The sequence below is a fragment of the Haemorhous mexicanus genome, chromosome 11, assembly GCF_027477595.1.
Source record: "Haemorhous mexicanus isolate bHaeMex1 chromosome 11, bHaeMex1.pri, whole genome shotgun sequence".
NCBI lineage: Eukaryota > Metazoa > Chordata > Aves > Passeriformes > Fringillidae > Haemorhous > Haemorhous mexicanus.
In genome coordinates this window covers 18,832,269-18,853,280 of record NC_082351.1, presented here as the reverse complement: position 1 = coordinate 18,853,280, position 21,012 = coordinate 18,832,269, and the positions used below count along the sequence as shown (strand labels likewise).

Sequence of the window (21,012 nt, the reverse complement as noted above, 5' to 3'; positions counted from 1 at the left end):
AATCATTTCCTTGGTTATAACCATTTCCATTGTTTTCTTTTAAAATGTGGATTTTCAGTTCCCTTCTACAGCTTAGCCCAGATCACAAGTTTGTCTTGGTACTGTGTGTATTGGAAAACAAGGCATGTTTCTCAGGTGAGGAAATATATTCTAAGAATGGGAATTTTTCCTTTTTGTGGATCATCCAGGAGGAAATTAAACAAAAAAAAAAAAGTCACCATGTGAAGATATAAATGTTTAACTTTACTTTTATGCTCTCAAATTGTTGAATAAGTAATCTGCTTTGGATGTACTTGCTTATCTGATTTTGAGATTAAAAGGTATGAGACACTGCTGGACTTGTGTGCTTAGCATTAAATATTGCCATTGAATTTTGCACTATATTAAGGTTCTGAATTAATTTTTATTTGTGAGTTGCCTCTTTGTATCTTTGGATTCCTACACCAAGGAACTGTGTTTAAGTTGCTGATACCCAGCAGAAAATCTGAATTTAGAAAAAGTGCTTCTGAAGCCAAGTGACAGCTTTTGGCTGTGTGAAATGTGGTTGGTTGTATAACTGAGTATGTGCTGGCTATTTGTTTGTTTTCATTGTGCTTAGTTTCAAGTGTTATGAGAGCATACATTTGAGGCTTGTTCTGACATTTTTTTGCAATTTAATGTGGGAGTTTTAAATCCTCATAAGCTTTTTCCAATTCTCATTGAAGTTAACAAGCCTAGGAGAGCCATTTTTTGAGGCAGATATTTTCCTTGACCATAGTGCAAAATCACTTGTAAAGCAAGGGAATATGGTACACCTACAATTCCATGTGTTGTTCTGTAGAGAACTGGGGTGAGATAAAAGAAGCAACCTGTGATTTACATGTGTCTCCTGTTAATGTGCCTGACTCCCCATGGCTGCCTTGAACATCTCAACCTTGATTAATCTAAAGTTAAATTCCTTTATGCTGGCTTATCTGTGATTGTTTTAGGCTCACTCCATCTGTTTCTTAATGTAGCTCTATAACTTCTTTCACAGTTCAGATTTGCTGATTATATCACTTTGGGTTTGTGGCTAAAACATTCAGTTCTGGTTTTATTACAAGATACTTTGATAAACTTGTGAAAAGTGGAGGGGAGATTATTATCGAATAATTATTTCTCTGAAGGTGATTCCCTTAATACAGAAAATAGGTGGGAAAAGTTTAGTAAAGATGAAGACAGTAGATTAAATTATTAGGGAGACTGAAGTGACATCACTGATTTTTACTTGTCAAAGATTCAGGCCAATCTTTTCCCCTTTGATATAAGGAAAAAATGTTAAGTTGCATTTTATTATTTTGCAAGTAGCAAGACAGTCCAAAAAAGTATATAGAACCCCTTTGTCCACTCCTGAGTCATCCCATTTTGCAATGATCCAGTTCTTAGCTTAGCATCCTATTTGTGGGGATGTTATTACAGGTCATTAATTTTTAAACTGGCACTTTTTTTTTAGTTTAAATTCCTTTATATTAACCTTGTGGAAGATAAAGATCATTCTCTGTCTTTCAGCAGTCCTGTCCAGGGCTGAATGTCTTTAATGCATAATGCCAGCCTTTGGAAGAGGCATTTCTGGAACAAAAATTCTCACTGATGTTGAGATGGGGTGACCACTGAGAAAAGCCTGAGCTGCTGGGTGGGCAGGGAATGTTCCAGGCTGAGTTTAGCAAGGTGGGAGGAGAATTTCCTAATTCTACTTGAGCTGTGTTCCATCTGGAGCTTGGTATGTCCCAGGAACAGCTCTTCCCCCTCTGGTTGAGCACCAGAGGCTGGATGAAGCAAGAGGAAGAGGACACATAAGGTCTTCTTAAGCTTGTTCCACATGTGGACAAGATCATAGGCATTAATTTCTGTTCCCATCTTCTGACTGGGATCTGATCCTCCAAAGGATAGGAAAGAACAAGGAATTAATTGTATTAAAATAAAAGGAGGAGTAATCAAAATCACAAATCACTTGTCCAGTGCCGCGTTGTTGATTGATGCTCTGTGGTCACTGCTGAGATCAGACAGTTTTGTAATCAGTGAAACTGATAAAGGAACAAATGACTCAGGCACCAAGTATTTTGTGATTTAATTTAGAAAAGGGTTGCATAGATATATTAAAGAAATGTAGGCTGTGCTTTACTGGAAGAGTGCAACTGCATTGAGTAAGATTTGGACCTGTCTTGATCTGATCTGCTTTCTCCAGCAGCAGCCAGAGGCAGGTAAAGAGGAACTCAAGAAGAGGACAAGTGTCTGAGGACGCTTCCTAGTGATCTTTGATACTCTTGTATTTACAAGTCTTTGGTTGTTTTCTTTCCAGGAATTTGTTGCTGTATATTCTCAACTCGTGTAAGCTTTTGAAATAACCAATATCCTGTGGCAGCATTTCTAACTATGGCTGTGTGCTGTATCTGAAAATAACAGTAAAAGGACCCCTTTTGTATCTCCACTGTCTCATTTCAAGAATTAAGGACTAAGAAATAAAACTACTTGGAGGCAGGTACAAAATGATTGCACCTGGTTCCCTTTTTCCTTTGCTAGTTGCAGGCTTGGCTCTGAATCCTCCTTCTGTTTCCTCTGCTAAAATGGAACGTTGTGGTTTATTTATAATATTCTGAATACAAAGCTTGTCCAGTGCCTTTATCACTCTTTTAAGTACCTTTCTGAGTTTTACTAGTTCTGCTTTGGTTTACTGCATGTTAAAAGTGAGCTGATTTTTATGTGCTAGTAATTTGGAACCTAATGAGGGCAGCAATTCACATTTTTGATGACTACAATGTTACTGTAAAAGAACGTGTTTTAATTATTTGGAGATTTCAGATGTGTGTGTGCAGTTCAGTACCCATGACAATGCATTTTTGTACTTTAATTAAGCTTCTTGAAGTACAGAATTCCTTTTTAAAAGTTTCCATTGTCTCACTAAGAAATGCAGCCTGACCTAGATAGTAGCTTCAGTAGCATTTCATTCTCTTCTGAATGGGGAGTAGAGGTCAAGGATGTTTCTCAGGTGACAAAATGGAAGATCCCAAGTCTTTCATGAGCACAAGGATAACTCTTCTTCATCTCTCTTCTCCCATGTGATGGGCACTTTTACTTAGTACTTTGATACTCCAAATAAGCATACTATTTGTATTTCTAAGGCTATTTCTAAAGAGGAAATAAAGAGAGGTTCTGGTGACTTTCTGTTTCAGGAAACAAATTTCACTAGTGGACCTCAAATATTATTCCCATCCGGATTTCAGATCTTAGTGGGGCTTTGGTTTTTGGTGGTTTGGTTTTGGTTTTTTCCTTGCCTGAATTGTGAAGCAACTCTCTGTTTGGAGCAAGGCACATTCTAGCTGGACTTAGGAGAAACTCAAACCAGAAGGAAGAGAGAAGGAACATCTTGACATGGCTCCAAACTGACAATACATTTATTTTTAACTGGCTATTGAATGAAACAGAAAGTCTTGCACAGAAAGTGATCAAATCAGCAGTTCTGTTCAGTCAGGCCTTGTGGATATTTGTGATTGTGCCATTTAAACAGCACTGGCTTTGGTAATTTGCCAGGTGTGTGCCACACACCACAGCACACCATCCACTGTGACTTACTCCTTGAACAACTCATCTGGCAGCAGCCCATGCTGTGGATTGTGTCCTGCACCAGCTCCATTGCATCATATATCCATGATATCCATATTTCCATCATACATATCCATATATCCACTCTCCATGTGCTCCCTCTTTTGAGGAATATTTCAGTTAGTTCAAATCATTTAAACTTGTCTGACCCTTTTTATCTTTTAACACCCCATAAAGGATGCTGAAACTGTGCAGAGGCACCCCAGGGCAGAACATTTTGTTGGAATAACAGGGACACATTGCTACCTCCTGTGTCACATGCTTCAACAATAATGACACTGCTGCATTATTTTTCAGAGAGCTGATTATTGCCTAGCAAAAATCTAATTGAAACTTCAGACAGTGAAAACATTAGAGAAAGTGTATGATGTGCCTCTGAGAAATTAATCTGAAGTGCAGAGGCAAAATTCAGCAAATATTGGATCAATTTTTATAGACTTTGCTGTTGTGGAGGAACTACTTGCAGTCATGCTGCTGTATAAACTGCCTTGGATGAGTGGGTTGGAGGGTGTCTATAACTTACCATGCTAATATGGAGCAGTCAATAGGAGTTCCCTGAGTATTTAATGACCTGTGTGCACTGCTTGTGCCTAAAGAGGGGTGGTGTGGGTGCCTCTTGGTTTTGCTGGATTAATATGCCCCAAATCAGGCCCAAACATGCAGCTGCCCTTAGTTCTGGGTGCACAAAGAGGAGTTTGAAGGCAATCTGAAATACTGTGCTCTCATCTGACACACAAGAACTGGTGATGTGTGGTTTTTTCAGTCTTGCAATACGTGGTTGTGTAGGTAGTTGTCTTCCCTGGATTATTCTGAAGTCTGCTCTGCTCATCCAAGGGTTCATCACATTGAAGTTCAGTTATTTAAAAGAGGGTCAGAACAAATTTATTCCAAATACCCATGATCTGGTAGAAAAGTTATCCTGCCATATTTGCACCAAAAAATACAAAATTTCTATCAACTACCCGCTGCATTATGTCCCCAGAACAATACTAAAGGCTATTGTCCTTATTCTCAAGTACACTTCAGAATGGTATTTGTGGTCTCAACCTTTTATTTTCCTTCTCTTTATTCTTTTCCCTTATTATCATAAATCAGGATTATATTAGGAGCTGGTTGTGCTTCCTCTCAGTGCAAGAACTTGCCTGCATGGCTGCTGTGCCTGGATCATGAAGTGGGATTAATTAACTCTGCTCTGCATTAACCTGGGGGGATGTGGCTTCTGGGCAGGACCTGACTGAGGCCTGGCCAGGTGGGGGCACAGGCACAGGAGGCAGGGGATGGTTTGCAGCTTCCTGAATTCATCTGAAGTTGATCCCAGACCAAGGGGTGATGGACTATTGTGATGGATGTGATTGTGCCAGGGCTCAGAGTGTGTGTGTCCTGCAGCTGAGGAAACCTTCCCAAAACAGGCTTGGTGTGAGACTTCTCCCTGACATTCATTGAAATGGAGGTTCCTGAGATCACACTGCTGCCTGCCATGATATTTTGGAATTTGAAGGAGGCTGTGTGTATGGAATTGGAATACTTCTGTTCCCAAAACATGCACTACTTGGAGCTGGGCAAAGGAATGAAGGAGGTCTCTGGGGACTGTTCCACTGTGGTACTCTGATGTGTAATTTGCCACTCATCGTTTCATCTCATTCCATTAATGAGCTCTGATCCCTTATTTTTTATTTTTGTATCAGTGCTACAGAGAATTAAGACAAAATCCCACAGCAGGGATGTTCTTGGTGGTCCATTCTGGGGGGTATCTTTGGTATTGGAGAGCACCAGAGCTCTCCCTGCTCCAAACCCCTCCTGGCTGGCCTGATTTTCATACCCCAAGGAAGGGCCACACCCTGGAGTCTGCTCAGGTAGCAGAGGATTGTTGCTGAATTGTTTTCAAACCATCAAAAGCCAATAAATTCCTGTCCTAGATCCTGAATTTGCTTTAAGCAGGAAGGGCTGAAAACTGTAGGTGGGTGTTTCAGCACATCAGAAATTGGATCTACAAAGCTTTGACTTTGCAAAAATGTGATATTTGGGACTCTTAGCATGGCACTAAAGGAGATGCTTTTCAAAAAGGCTTCCCTTCAGTGCCAGCCAGGTACTGCCCTCTCACCTGCCATCCGAGATTGGGGCCCCACAAACAACAGTGGGATGTGGCAGAACCAGGTGTTTGCTCTCAGTGAGATTTGCATTGCTCAGGAGCCTCTTGAATGCAGACCAAAAATTAGCTTTGGGCAAGATCCTCAACCTGCTTTTCCTGCCTAGCAGTTGGGGTGTCCCAGACAGAAAAATCTGAATTGTGTTTTGGAGGTTCATCAGAGTTCCTTTCCTCCCAGGGCAACAGGGTGCATTGCCAGTGAATTGTAAACCTTGACCTGTTTTAGAGTAGTGCAAGACATTCAAAATTGCATTGTGTCAGTATTTCTTCACCTGACTGCAAGCTTTCCTACTTTGCTGTTTGTTGATTCAACCTTTTTACCCTTACCACTTTCACACTTTCAAAGTTCCATCCCAAAGAGACAGAATGATATTCTGCATAATTGTTATAAAGTTAAATCATATTGTTTGGCTTTAAGTAGAAAAAATAACCCTGAGCTCCTCTCCAAAGAGATTTTTATATCCTTTTTCCACATTGAATTGCACTGTCCTCTAGTGGGTGTTTTAAGCAAATGTTTTTGTGTTTGTAAATCTTTCATACTGCTCAGATACAGAAAGCTTAATCTTTATTTTCAAAGGAACCATAAATGTTCTCTGATATAAAAAGATAGAGGATTAGAGTAGTATTTCAAAACCAAATAAGAAAAAGTTACATTTGACCTGTGGTCCAAGCTGTAATAATACAGAGATACATAAGAATGTTTGCATCTGACTTATCTGTTGGAGCAGAAGGATAAAGAATGAAGACACAACTGTGGGCATTTTATTACTTTGTATTGAGAATTGAATATAATCTACTTCTTTTACATTGAAACTAGTTTGGTAAACTAGGAATGAATGAATATTAAACACCAGTGGACTAGCAGGAAGGATTATATGCACTACATTAGACTCAAAGTGAAGAACTATGTATTCCATTTTACCCAGTGGTTTGGTTTTTTCCTTAATATTGCTATTTACCTCTTAAAAGGAAATGCCCTTCTTTTAACTGGGATTCCCTGGGATTTAAGGTATAAAACATCTCCGAAAATCAGAATGGATTGAAATAAAAGTTTTATGTGACAGTGATTGTCAGGCTTCTGGATTTGCAGTACTGGAGGTCTGGCTCCAGCTGTAGGTGACAGCACCTTTACTCTCCCTCCCTGGGCTGGGAATAGATCTGGATCTTCATTGCTTGTGTCCCAGCACCCAGCAGTGTGAGCCTGCCCCAGTCTGGGACATGTTTGAGTGATCTGATATCATCCTTCCACTGGTGTTTGTTCTGTTGGAGGGACAAGGGAAGAAACAAATGCCTGGCAGTGAGCTGCCGACTTGCTTTTCTTCCTCATTTCCTGGCAATTTAATGACTTCATTTGGTAAAAGACTGTGCTTTTGTAGACACAAAATGTGACTCTGCTGACCAGAAAGGCTGGGGGACATAATGCATGTTTTAACCTCAGAAAATGCTAGGAGCTTCCAGGCAGGACCATGTTTGCCAGCTGTACCATGCAAAGCTGCTGTCCTTCACACAGATGTGCCCTGTGGCATCCTGGAGAAGGAAACTTGACTAATACAATCTCTGGGTACACTTACAGGTGATGAAAGAGTTAGGAGGGGTCAATAAATGAATTCAGTTTGCTTGAAATGAAAGGTGGTTTTTTACAGACTTCAACAGGCAAACCATGAGCACGTTCTTTGCTAGTGCAGCTTTTCATGTGCTGCAGGTGTAGTTTTCCTGACAGTTCTGAATAGCTTGTTTTCATCTTAAATACATGGATTGAACTTCAAAGTCACAATTTCCAGCAAGGTCAGAGATCATATTGGTAAATAGAATATTTTGTAATATTTTTAGTTCACTCTGTGAATGCTCATGCATCTGTGTGAAGGGATGTGTACAAAGTCACAAGGCATGCAAGGGACACTGAATAACTGGAAACTGTTGCAGATCTTTGATGTCAGCAGATAAGATAATGTGGGGAGGATTTTGAAAAACATTCTCAAAAGTACATGAGCAGAAATTAGGCATAGGAGAGGGTATGTTTGTGTGCTGGGGAGGGAGAGCAGGACATCTTCTTTATGGGGCTGCCCATGTTTGGGTCATCTCCCAGTGTTGATAAAGCCTGCATCAGTGTTTGGATGTCTGCTTTGTGTGAGGTTCAGAGTTTGCCTTGTAGGAAGGACCTGTTGGTGCTGCAGCACGTTGTAATCCTACACCTATTGTAGTTGTTCTGTGGTGACAGCAAAATGGGAAATAGGAACAGCAGCTTGCCAGTGTGAAGCTTTTGTCCTCTCTGTTTCTGCATGCAGGGCTGGTGTGGTTGGTGAGGCTCAGAAGGTCAGCAGACAGCCAGACATCCCCAGTATGGATTTATGGGTGGGCTGTGGAAAGGTGGAATGCTTTATGGTGCTGCCTTTATTCATCCTTAAGTGTGTGATGATCATATCTCAGCCTGCATTATGTTAAGGCTGGCAACATTTTTAGGGAAAATTGTAATAAGAAGATAATATAGTAAATGCACACACACTCCATCTAATTTTAGAAAGCAGCCAGCTATGCTAAAGCTGCTTCTCTTCTACCTAAAATGTTCTTAGTTTTGTGGAACCTGGGAGCCCTGTGGATGATGTTGGTGATCCAATACAGTCCTAGCAGTAATCTCCTAACACAAATACTTTGGTTAGTACACAGTCACATTTATTTGCAGTGTGGGGATTTTGTTGGTGCCAAGCATTCAAGGCAGAATTGCAGGCTTTGTCAAGGCTGGCTTTACCAAAAAGTGGCTGGAAATTAAAGCTATTAGTTTTAGTAATAAAGTGACATGGATTTTACATAGAGCTATCCATAAATATATCTCCTTTCATCTGTAGAGAAAATACTCTCTGAGTCTGCATAGCTGTTCACACAGCACTAGGAGCTGTGGGATTAATGGCTGTTCCAGTATTTGCAAAGATTTAACACCAAATCTAACATGAAAACAGTGAGAGTGCAGCACTCAGTTTCCATTCCTTTGGCTTCCCAGCATTGGTGCTGAGGCCTGGGAGACTGTGGAGTTTTACCAACACTGGTGCTGATGTTTCCATGCCATTGTGGGTTCCCTTATTTCTCCAGAGGAATCCATAATCAGTTGCAAGTACATTTTGTGGGGATTTCACATCTGTCAGTTGTTTTGCTGCATTAAAAAGGTTTGACCCGTGGATATGCTACTACCTTTTATTTCCTTAGCAATGTTGCTGAAATACAAAAAACATTTATTAGGCATTCTGGTAGGTAAAAATGGTTATTAGAGTAATGATGCTATTTAGTAACCTGTCTTGTATGCAGGCAGTTTGCCCTCTCCTTGGTATGTCTAATAGTCCACAGGCATTATATAGATGCTGAGCATGTGGATATATAATGGTTCTGATATGCTGCAGGAGGTTTATTTTGCTCACAGACTTAAGTAATTCAGAGACAGTGCATTCTCTGTGCACATGAAACACTGAAAACCTCTTCATCCATCCACTGTGCCTGAATGCTGAAGTTCGTTCAGCTGGAAATGCAGGATCTAGTCAGGCTGCAGAAGCAAATATAAACAATGTTCACAGATTTCAGCAGAGTTAAAGTGAATCTCAGCATCATTGGAACTGATCTTCTGGCTTATTTGGAAGATTAGGATAAAACCCAAGATCGAATTCCCTACCTGATTCAGTTTCTTATTGATTGAATCCTTTTAGACTCCTCTCTAATTTAACAGTGTATTTTTATTAAAGCCAAGCACACAAACATCAATTATCCAAGCTGCATCTAATTTCCTTCTTTTTTTTTTCCCTCTTGCTGCCAATGGATTAGAAGACATGATTAGAATTCAGCTTGAAAGCTGAAAAGCAGATCCCTAAATGAAAAAGTCTGCACTAGGAATTAAAATATCTGTAGTGGGCATAAAATCCTCCTCCTTATCTCTGCTAATGTAAACACACTTGGTTAAGTTGATCTGTCACATGTCTGCTGCAATGTCCCTGAATTAGGAGGATGTATTAGGAAGGGTGGAGTGCTGTCTGTGGCCTGTCCCACTGTTAGGATCCATCACCAGGGTGTTTTAACACCAAAGTGTTTTGCATAGAGAGATCTCTGCCATAAGGGTTAATGGGATAAGAGTTGCAAGGGCTCTGTTTTTCCTCTTAGGTTTTACTTGCTAACACCAGGAATGTTTGTGTGCTCACAAGCAGTGGGAACAAGGCAGAGAAGGGGCCTTCTACAGTTTTTCTCTTGGTAGCTTCTGCAGAGTTAAGGATTTTGTAACATAAAGGTGAAATAAAAGACTGCAATGGCATCACCAACTGAAAATCCACAAAACTCTTAAATGTATGCATTTAATGTGAGTATAAGGAAGAGTTATAAAATCAATTAAATTGTATGTTCTTGTTTGACTGGGTTATAAATTTCCATCTGTGCTCTGCCTGGGATGAGGAAGCCATGCCATGAGCCATACAGAGCTCCATGAACTCAGAGTGCCCTGGATCATCTTTTGAGCAACCTGGTCTAGTGACAGGGGTCCCTGTCTTATGGGAAGTAAAGCCTTTGTGGGGATGTTGTGTTTCCCTTTTGTACTGTGGATGGCAGTATTACTACCAGTGCTGAGCTGTGTGTGAGTGCACATCACAGGAGTGAATTGTCACATTTTGTCTGTGGAGAGGTGTAGAACCTGATTGTGCAGAGCTGTAAACGTGGGTGGCCTCAGGGGATTTTCCTGGTGCTGGTATGAGCCTGGCTGGCTGGGGCTGGGCAGAGTGAATCCCTTCCTGTGGTGCAGTGAGTTGAGCTTAATTGCAGCTGACATCCTGCACCAGTGCAATGCAGTGATATTTCATTCCTTCACACCTAATCCCTTCTTTATCCTCTCAGGTTTTGAGTCTACACAATTCTGGCAAAGCTTGTTTGTGACACCCAGTGAAGCTTCTTGTGGAGCACCCCAAATGTTGTGGGTTAGCCCCAGGGTGGATGAGGAGCAGCAGGGCTGCATCCCTGTGGTGTCCTCAAGGTGATAAGGCATGGTTGGGAGCCTGGAATGTGGGCTTGGATTAATGTTCTGCAGCCTTATCAAGTGGAAAGAAATCATATTAATATCTTTTGTGTATTAATGTCTTGTATGTTGTGAAGGGCAATTTAATTGTGAATCGGGTGGAGAAATTGCAGTTTCCAGAAACTGATGAATAGCAGTTTTTTGAGGTTATCAGTTAACCTGTTGTAATGAATGCTCTTCATTACATGCCTCTCCTTGTTAATTAGAAGGGATTTTTACACCTCTTTATCAAGTCAGGGCAAGTTTATTACCTTTTCCTCCTTCGTGCTTGTGATAAAGTGAAGATCCAGATTGTTTTGTGAAGTGTCCACATGAATATTTCATTGCATGTACATCACATTCATGCCTTGTGTTTTCTGAGCTCCAACCTCTGATGATTATTCAATACATTTTAAAAATAATCAAAACTACAGCTTGTATAAGGTCTTTTTATTTATATTTATAGGTAGAAATTCCTTTTTTTTTTTTGGTAAATACTTTAATTATGACATTAATTACCATGCCAAAGTTTCAACCAAGACAATTAATCACTGCTGTACACTGGAGCAATAATAGACTCAGACTCAAGTTCTCTGAGTGCAGAGGTGAAGCTTGTACCTTCCATAAATCAGAATCTGCCTGACAGAGAGGAATTGCTATCCTGGTTTGGATCTTTTACCTGTGTTTATTTAAAAAACAAAGTCAAAACATAAACACAGCTCCACTCAATTCCTCCTTGGTTTCTTTCCTACAGGTTGAAGCAATCCTTGTGAACATATTTGGTGGGATTGTGAACTGTGCCATCATAGCCAATGGTATCACCAAAGCCTGCCAAGAGCTGGAGCTGAAAGTTCCTCTGGTGGTCAGACTGGAAGGTGAGTGCTGCTGGATTCAGACAAAATCATCCCTCAGGTTCTCAGTAATTCACTCAGAATTTCTTCTTCTCCTAAACATATTACTCCCACACAGTAAGAATGTGTCCAATTCTTCAGCCATAGCACAATCTGAAGTCAGTAAACTCATATTTCTGCATTTATGGACCCTGATGCTACTGGAAGCAATGAAATTTTGCAATGGAAGCATTGTGAGTTTGCCTGTAAGATTTGCAATGCAAATACGAATTATTTTGATGTAAGTTTATGTTTACTGGGATGTATTTCTTTTTGTTTGTTTGTTTTTTACTGAATGCAATTCCATTATTGCTAAACCTGCAGCAAAATACAGGTTTTTTTAATTTACACCAGTGTCAATTAAAAGAAAGATGTTGGAAACAGTATTTTTGAGAGAGAAATGTGTTCCTCTGCCCAAACCCCCAGTCCAGCTAAAATCCAATAAAACCCATAAGATTTGGTAATGGTAAGGAATAGTTTTTCTTTAGTGCATCCAGCATTGTTTCACAAGAAACAAAAAAGCCCTAGAGAGGGGAGGACAAGCACTCTTTGGCAGTTACAGACTTTAATGGCAGTGGGTGTGGAGTTCTGCCTGTAATTTTTGAGAAGTGCCCTGAAGGAGGGAGAGTCTTCTGCCACTGAGTGAAAAGTGCTTTGATTGCAATCAGCACACAGCCCTGGTAAGCTGAAAATATTTCTTTCTGGCCAAATAGGTTTGGAAAACAGAGGGACTTCTGGGTGGGTTTTAAGCCTCTTACAAACCATCCATATTCATGTTTGTGTGTGTGTGTAAAAAAGCATAAAATGTCCTGTCAGTCTGCAGTGGTGATGAAAGAAGGAAATGCATCCCTTTATGGACATGAAGATGCAATACTGAGGTGGTTTTCACACTGTGACAGGGAGAGGAAAACACATTCTGAGTACATCAGGCTTTTTACTTTCCAAAAATGACCCTCCCCAGGATTCCTGAGGATGCAGAGTGCCCAGGGAGCCCTTTGCTTAGGGGATGCTCCTTTTGTGTTTCAGGAGAAAGCAGAGCCTTCCCCTCCCTCATTCTCTTGCTGCACTGCACGTGCTGGCATGGGTTCTGCTGGAAGTTTAAATACCCTAAAATGGATTTTAGAAACAAACTGTGAAAATTTTCTTTGGATGGCACAGCACCAGTCAACACCTTTAGAGACTGAGTAAAAAGTTTAATATGGATGAAGGAGACTGATGGATGTTGCTTAGAAGCAGAAAAGTTTCATTATATAAAGTCTCATTGTTTATCAGCTCTAGGCAATGCTGTTTCACTTTTTGTCACAGCAAGAAAAACTTTTCCTGTCTTTCACAGCTGGGAAAAAGTTTATCTGTCAGATCTGTGAGACTTCTCAACTGTTGTAAGTGCTGCTTTTTAAGTGAATATTGCAAAAGCCATTAGTTTTTCCTGTGAACAAGATGTTTCTGTTGTGATATTTGAAACTGTTATAAAAGAAACATGAAGAGCAACTTGGTCATTTTAAACTGCAGTCTGCTGGGTCTGCCACTGTGTTTGCTTGGCCTTTCTCCTGTAATTTTGATAATTCCATGATTGTACAGAAGAGTGAAAGCCCTGCAGAGGTGCCTGGTCCTCTTGTGCCTGTGGCCATTTGAGTCATTTGCTGCTCCACCCCCAGAGATCAAAGCTGAATCTTCAGAGTGTCAAAACCAGACTTAAATGCAAACATCTTTGGGTCACCATCTTGCCAGGACTGCTCACTCTTCACTAGAGCTGTGATAATGTTTCTCCTAGACTGTTTGCTGACTCTGGAAATGGCAGTACCACATTTTCTTTAGGAAGCTCTCTCCTAGAATAATACAGCAAACTCCCATAGTATAGGGAGTTTGCATAGTCTTTATCTCAATTTTTTTTTTTTTAATTCCTCCTTTTATGCCTCATGTTCATCCTAAACAAAGAGCTGTGATGTTTACAACCTTCAGATGTTGTATTTTGGAACTGTTAGCAAGTCACTGCTGTTTTCTCTGCCTCCTTGATCACCTAACCAAGCAATGCATGTGTGTTTGGTCCTTTTAATCTTTCCCCAAAAATCAATCCCTCTGGATCCCTTACCATCTTCATTGTTCTTTGAACTCACACCAGGTTATTTAAACTTATAAGGATTTTGAATTAATAATGAGTACTGTAGAAGTAATAAGACTACCCAAGACTTTTTAAAACATCACTGATTGCATTTTACAGTTCAAAAGGAGAAAAAGGAACAAGCACTCTATTGGGTTTCCATTTTGAACATTTTCCCAGCAGAAGGTTTGTGATTATTCCCATAAATCTAACAGCTTTGTGACTTGCACTTTAAAGACTCTGCCCACATGCCCTGTACTACAAGTGTCTTGATGACTAGAGTTTTAATCAGTCAAATCTGTCTTGATTTAGTAGGATTCTGTGGACAAATCTTTGTTCTCAGTTGTATAATAATTACAAGCCGTTTTACCAGTGGATAAAGAAAGGATTACTCTCCTCTTTGAAAATGGTAACTTCATAATTACATATGTTTGCTTGCCTTATCAGTAAAGAACTCACCAGCTGAGACACAGGATTATTGTTTAAAAAGCTCATGGACAAATGGAGAATCCACATATTCCAGATTTCATCTTCTACAGATAGAAAAGTAACTGCTGCTGGGTTTATGCAGGATTTTTTTCTCTTTAAAATGTAATACACTTCACTTAAGTTTTGTGAAAACTGACTAGGAGTGCTGAAGGGAAGCCAAGCCTTGCCTCTCATTTATGTAGCTCAGAGTTAGATGAAAAGAGGGAAGAATAAAAAAGAATTGTGAATTAGATATCTGCTTCCTATGCTGGAAATTTTACATCCTCTCTCTTTCAAAAAATGAATTCTCTCCTTCTCTGGTCATAGGGCAAGAAGAACAGGGAGGAACCATAACTACTTAATATGTTGGAATTCATATAGAACCAAGTTGCTTTTTATTCACATGTCTAAATGCAAATTTTTTTATATTTTTCATTCATATGATCAGTGACCTTGTGTGTGCTTCAGAATCTGAGATATTTTAGTATCTTCAGAAATCTTTTACACACCAGTGAAATTTTGCTCCAGCTTGTGTATCTTGTTTGCAGGTATAGTTTAGTATGTGTGCCTGATTTTTTGATTTTTAGTATCCCAAATTGCCTGTCAAGAGAGAAGAATGGGATATTGCAAAGTCACACTTTCAGCTTCATTCAGATCAGCCTATTCAGACATCTGGGGTTTAAACATTCAGCACAGATTTAAATGTGCCCTTCCCTCTTAGGATGCAAACATGAGGCAGAGGGAGAGATTGAAATATTCTTTGGGGAAAGTTTAGGGTAGAAAAGGGGCAAATGGAGTGGGCAGAATAGAGTTTAATTGTCTTTTTTACAGGTAGGCAGTGGAAGTTGCTTTTTCCTTGACTGCAGAGCCAACAGGTGTGAGATGTGTAAGCCACCAAAACTTTGCATGTTCCCTACCTAAAGGTCACTCATTAGAGCTTGGCACCAGCCAAACCTCAAATCAGGTGTTGTTGAAGAAGGTTAACTAGTGATGAACTTCAAACCTGATTCTCCAGTCCCTGTCTTTGGGACCTGAGAGGCCCCAGTTTTCCAGGCTGTGGGAAGACAGGAGTGCATTGCCTGGATCCCTGCTGGGGGAGATGTGGCTCAGTGCACTCAGCAGTGCAGCATGGCCAAGCTGGACCCTTGCTAGGGATCCTGTACCATGGGCACAACCTGCTCATGTCACTAATAATAATTGACATTCTGCATATTGTGACATTTTTTGTCACAGCAGAATGTTTTGGGTCAATCAGAGTATTTTCTATATTATTCCTCTATTTGTTAGCACATAACAAATGTATATAACTTACACATTTAAGTGTCTTATCCCCTTATAGCTTATTTACCTGAAAAGCCAGAAATGCAGAATTCTGTATCCTCTCTAAGCATCAGCAGTAATCACTGACCATTTAGCCTGTTCCTGATGGGTTTATGGCAGGCCAAGTGAGTAAGGGAACATAATCCAAATCCTGCATGTGTGGAGTATGACTGGGTGTGTTTTATTGGTTTGATCTTCATTCAGCCTCTCCCAGTGAGTGCTGCTGTAACCTTACCACTGGTAGAGACGTGCTTAGACTGAACATTTACTATCAGGATTGTTTAGGTAATGAGTTGAGTACATTTGCTTTGCTACTGGTAGTAGAGAGTTCAGGTCCCCAGAAGTGCAAATGTGAGATTGCACTGACACAGACTCAGAGGGTGCTCCAGAAGCCAGGTTTCCAGCAGGAGGATGTTTGGATGACAAAGCCTGAAGGTGCATGCCGATAAAATTTCATCTTTCCAGGTTTTCTGTGGAGTGCTGTTGACAGTAATTTATGTCAGAAGACAAAAACTTCTAATTAGAAAGCCAGTCTCTTCATAGAATCCAGTTTAAAAAATCCCAAACACACACACAGACACAAAACCCCCAAACAATAAACCCCAGCAACAACAAAAGCCCCACAGCCTCCAGCCCTGTGAATTTTCACCTTTTCTCAGTTGGCTGCAGGGTAGGGGAAGGGCAGATGATTCTGATATCCCTGGGTAAGGGATTCTGTTCACAGTTCTCTGACACCATCCAGTGGCAGGAGGTTAATGCTGGAAGAGTGGGATTCTTTATTTGTTTATTTTAACATCTGTTGCAACAAGATGGTATTGTTTGTAGATTCCTAAGTGTTTCCAGTGTTTTCAGAATGTTTAATTTTAAATCTTTTACCTCTGCTTTAAGCAGGCTCATTATAATTTCCATATTCTCCACATAGCTAAAATACTTAATCACAATGAGCTAAAAAGCTATCACAAAAAAAAAAAGAGAATTATAGCAAAGGAAGTGCTTGCTGAAAAGTGTGGTTAGTTGTATGGCCTGCCTATAAAAGTGTTTTATTTAAGAAATACAAAATGTACTCATACACTTTTGGCTGCAGTGAGATTTTTTTTTCAGCTTTCATCATTTCATTTCCCTGCATAAACTCCCCCTCCCTTCTCAGGGGCCTGTGTTTTGTATTGATTTTGTAATGCATGTTAGACAAGTACTGTGGAGAGCAATCAATGCAGTGCAGAACAGATCCAATGTATTGTTCCCTCTCTGACCCCTTAGTAAATTAATATTGGCCACTTAGTGAAGAACAAAAGTTAGTTTTAAATACATGGATATCACAAAAACCCACAATATTTTTTCTCTGTGGGAAAATTTCCAGGAAAATTTCCCTCTTGCCATTTTTTTTCTCCTCATTAACACTTTGTCTTGTAGAATCCTATTTGATAGATCAGTACATTCTTGACTGTTTTAAATGTTTATCACACTTGTATGTAAATAAAAGGCATGTTGGGAATCACTGTACAAATGTGAGGGACTCCAAAGAGCACAAAACCTTGGGAATGGCTCCTGCCTCCCCTGTGCAGTGCTAGGCTGACAAGTAGCAGCCTCCACTTTATATTAGATAGGATACTTGAACAAAAATCAAATATTATGCTTTTTTTGCCCATAATATTATTTTTTTTTCTGTATAAAAAGTTCTGTACAGTTCTGGATGTTACTAAGCAACCAAATCCCCCTCCTGTCAAAGATTTCAGATGCCTTTGACCTTCCTGCACAAACCCTGCAGCGTGTCCTCTGCACAGCCATGGGAAGCATGACCTGTTCTGCCAGAGCCTTTGCAGAGGGAGCAGATGGGTCCCCCATTCCTCTTCCTGATCCTGCCTCTCCCATCACAAAGTGCTGTGACAGGGATGGCTTTGGTCCCTTTCAACTCCAGGAGTGGCAATCCTGACTTGAGCATGCTGATGAAACAGGCTTTTGAAATGCTCTGCCTCTGTGGGACCATTTCAGATGTTTTATGAAGTCTGCAAAAAAAAATAATTGAAAAATCTTCCTTTAAAATGAGCATTCTGGAAGTTGCACAGCAAAGAGAATACTTCTTGCTTGGTTAATAATTAAGGGTATAATTAGTGTATAGCTCCAAATATAATTAAAATTCATTTTGCTAGGTCAAGGAATTACAAAGTAATTAAGCATTTTGGCGTGGCAAATGAACAAGGAACATGACATGGAGGAGGATAGAAATGATTCTAAAGAGGCCCAGCTCAGGGTGCTTGTGACTAGTGTGTGACCCCAAAGTGTGGATTCTGCTTCCTCAGCAGGATGTCTGACTCCAGGTTCTTCTGTGGTGTAGAGCATAGCAGTGATCAAAAGTGTCACTTGGCTTTGCTGCAGAGAGCTCTGGAGAATTGAGATTTTCTGTTAGTCCTAATTTTCCAAAAAGAATGAGATGGAGTAAATGGGAAGGTGATGCCCTTGTCTTTTAGACAAGGGAAGTGGGGAAAATGTATTTTCCTGAAATATCTTTTTCACCTTTGGATTTTTTCCTTTCCTTTGCATTAATCTATTGACTGAAGTTGAGCTATTTCCATACAAACTGCAGCCCTTGTGTTGTGTAATCATATTTTCTCCTTGTGGTGGGGTGGACATGGCACTCAGGGACATGGTTTACTGGTGGTGGACTTGGCAGTGCTGGGTTTCCAGTCATACTCAAAGATCTTAAGGGTCTTTTCCAACCTAAATGTTTCTGTGATTATAATAATTTCGTGCAGCAGCAGAGGAGGGATTGCTGTCATGCTGAATTACTTCAGGGACCTTTGTATTCCCTGTTTTTAGTAAAAATGCAACAGCATATTCAGGAGCAGCTTAAACCTGGTTAAATTTTCAGGATTACCCAAATCTTTGCCTTTCAACAGCTCATTTGGCAGGTTTCAGTTATCACAGGTGAATTTTAGTTATTGTTGACTCACTGATTAGCTGTAGCTGATTGTGGCTAATAAATGCCTTAAAAAGTGCCTGGCACGTGGTCCCATTACCCAGAGCTCTTGCTGGATGTCCCTGCTGGCTCTGGGGGATGCTGCACTGACCCTCTCATCTTCACCAAGCCCCTGTGGTGCACACAAGTGCCATTTTCACAATGGACAATCTGTCACAATTGTCACTGGAATTAGGAGCTCCTTCTCCTCAGCTCAGTCTAAGGCACTCATTTGGTCTGTTGCTAAACTGAAATGATGTGTAGTTTGAGGCATTACCTGATTTTCAGAGGCATGAGAGGAGATGTTCATTTATTCATTAGGATTAATTACTAATTATAGTCAGTGTTCTTTTTTAGGAACAAATGTCCAGGAAGCCCAGAGGATTCTGAGTGAAAGTGGACTCCCCATCACATCTGCCAATGACCTTGAGGATGCAGCAAAGAAGGCAGTGGCAAGTGTGGCCAAGAAATAACACCTTGAAGGTTATTCTCATGGAAAACTTGTGTTTCACAAGCTATCATTCCTGCTGTTGTTCCAGAGGATTAATGGAGTTCTCCCAAGCAGAGATCAGGACTTAACTGGAGATACCTGGCCAACCCAGGCCATAGCTTGCAAGTTGGCCTTCAGAAATTCTGCAGCTACAATCTTCAAAAGTTTGTATGTCTTTGTCTGATTTTGGTAGTTTTGTTAGTCACAACTGTAATGAGTAATACTTCACTCCCCAAAGTTCTTTTTTGTCTCTCCTTCCCAAGCTGTCACTGATAAACTTGTGATAAGACAAAATAAGTAATAATTGACTTCTGTCAACAGAATTGTTCTTTAGTCAAACACTTTTACGTCACCTATTTCACAATATTTTCATTTGTGTTTTTTTATTGTAAAGATTCAGCAAACTAACAGTGGCTTTATATTTTTTATGGACTTTTGCAATAATGTAAAAAGCTGTGCTTACAATCCTATTTTTTATTCAAAAGAATGATGTTTATTTTCTTTTTTTGGAAATCACTAGGTTTGCCTTAAGATGATTCTCCTTTGTTGATGCCAATGGATACCTCACAATAGGAAAAGGGACTGAGAATTTGGTAGTGAAAGGAACTCCCACTCTTACCGTGCCTATAAACCACTGAAATGTGATTCATTTATTTTCTGTTTTTTGGAAGTGCCCTGCTGTATTTCCAGGGGTAGCAATGCCACCCAGGGGGCTCCAGGGGGATGTTTCTGCCACTAAGGAAATGGCTGCTAACTTTTTCAAATAACCTCTTTTGTGAGAATGTCACTGCTGTTTTAAAGTAAGATGAGAAACTGAAGCAGTTATCTCTCAGGAGCATGGAGAAATCTTTATCTGATTTGCCTTCCAACAACCATTTCTAATTTATTGGGAATAAAACACAAATGAACTTTTCAATTTTTAAAGTATTTGACTTCTCAGGCATCAGTAAAAGTATATATAAGAAAAAAATCCCTTAAGTTACAGGACTCAGATATTGACCAAGATTCATTTTGATAATATTCTCTTTTGTAGCAGTCAAAATTCAAGCTGTTAGTTACACAAATCATTCATTCAGGGAACAGAAGGCAATACTCAAGATCTTGTGTAACTAAAGAACTTTGTACAAATCTCACTCTGCCCAGGAATTATGTGCTGAAAATCATCAATAAATTTGAACAGTGAACAAATGAGGGGCTATTATGATCTGGTCTTGTAAATGGGCAGAGATATAAAAATTTGTGAAATAAATTCCTAATTGTGATTTTTTTTTTTGAGCAGCTCTAATCAATACCATGTTCTGCTTAGAAAAATGTAAATAAATTTTTCTTGACATTTCCATTAAAACTATTACATTCAAAATAAATTATCTGCACTAATCTTTGGCTCCTGACACAAGTAGTGCAGATGGGTCATCAATTCCTGCAGGATTTTCCTTCTCCATTCCTTTCTCTACATATTGCTCAAGGAAAAAAATGTGTGACCATTAGAAGAGCAATAAAGATGCCTCTAGGTCTGTAGGTATTGACAGAATGAAGGAGAAGGGTATCCTTAGCAGCTTTCTTGGAGGTGCATAAAAGCCACACTGCTCTGAAGGAAGAAATGTTTACCTCACCACAATAAATAAGAGTCACACTCTATTTTATATATTTTAATACTGGAAAGGTGGGATTCTGTGGAAGAACTGGTTGTGCAATGTTGTCACACACTGTGTCCCTAACTGTGGTCTCAAAACCATCCACTGTGTGTACACAATTATTATTTTGCAAAGATTAATACTGTCCACACCATTTTGTCAAATAAATGTAAAAATGAACATGTTTATGGAATTTGTCCTTTCTGTAAAACAGAAAAATGTTTAATTTGCCTGTGCTCTTCCATCCAGCATTTTGTGACAGGTGAGTGAAATCAAATGCATTGGAATTTAGTTTCAATTGGTTGATACTGCTTACTCCAACATATTTGCATTTTATCTAAAAATGTAGATAATTTTATCTCTGTATCTTTTTATATGTAG

General features: G+C 39.8%; 1 protein-coding gene across 2 annotated transcripts in view; it reads left to right on the top strand.

Moving 5' to 3' along the window:
• SUCLG2 (succinate-CoA ligase GDP-forming subunit beta) overlaps positions 1 to 20,807 on the top strand; it is a 107,060-nt gene extending 86,253 nt beyond the window's left edge. For both annotated transcript variants that reach the window (XM_059856779.1, XM_059856778.1), the window contains 2 exons: positions 11,533 to 11,653; positions 18,865 to 20,807. In XM_059856779.1, the coding sequence (XP_059712762.1) occupies positions 11,533 to 11,653; positions 18,865 to 18,980 (237 nt within the window). In that variant the 3' untranslated portion in view covers positions 18,981 to 20,807. The remainder of the gene's footprint in view (positions 1 to 11,532; positions 11,654 to 18,864) is intronic.
• The last annotated feature ends 205 nt before the right edge of the window (positions 20,808 to 21,012 follow it).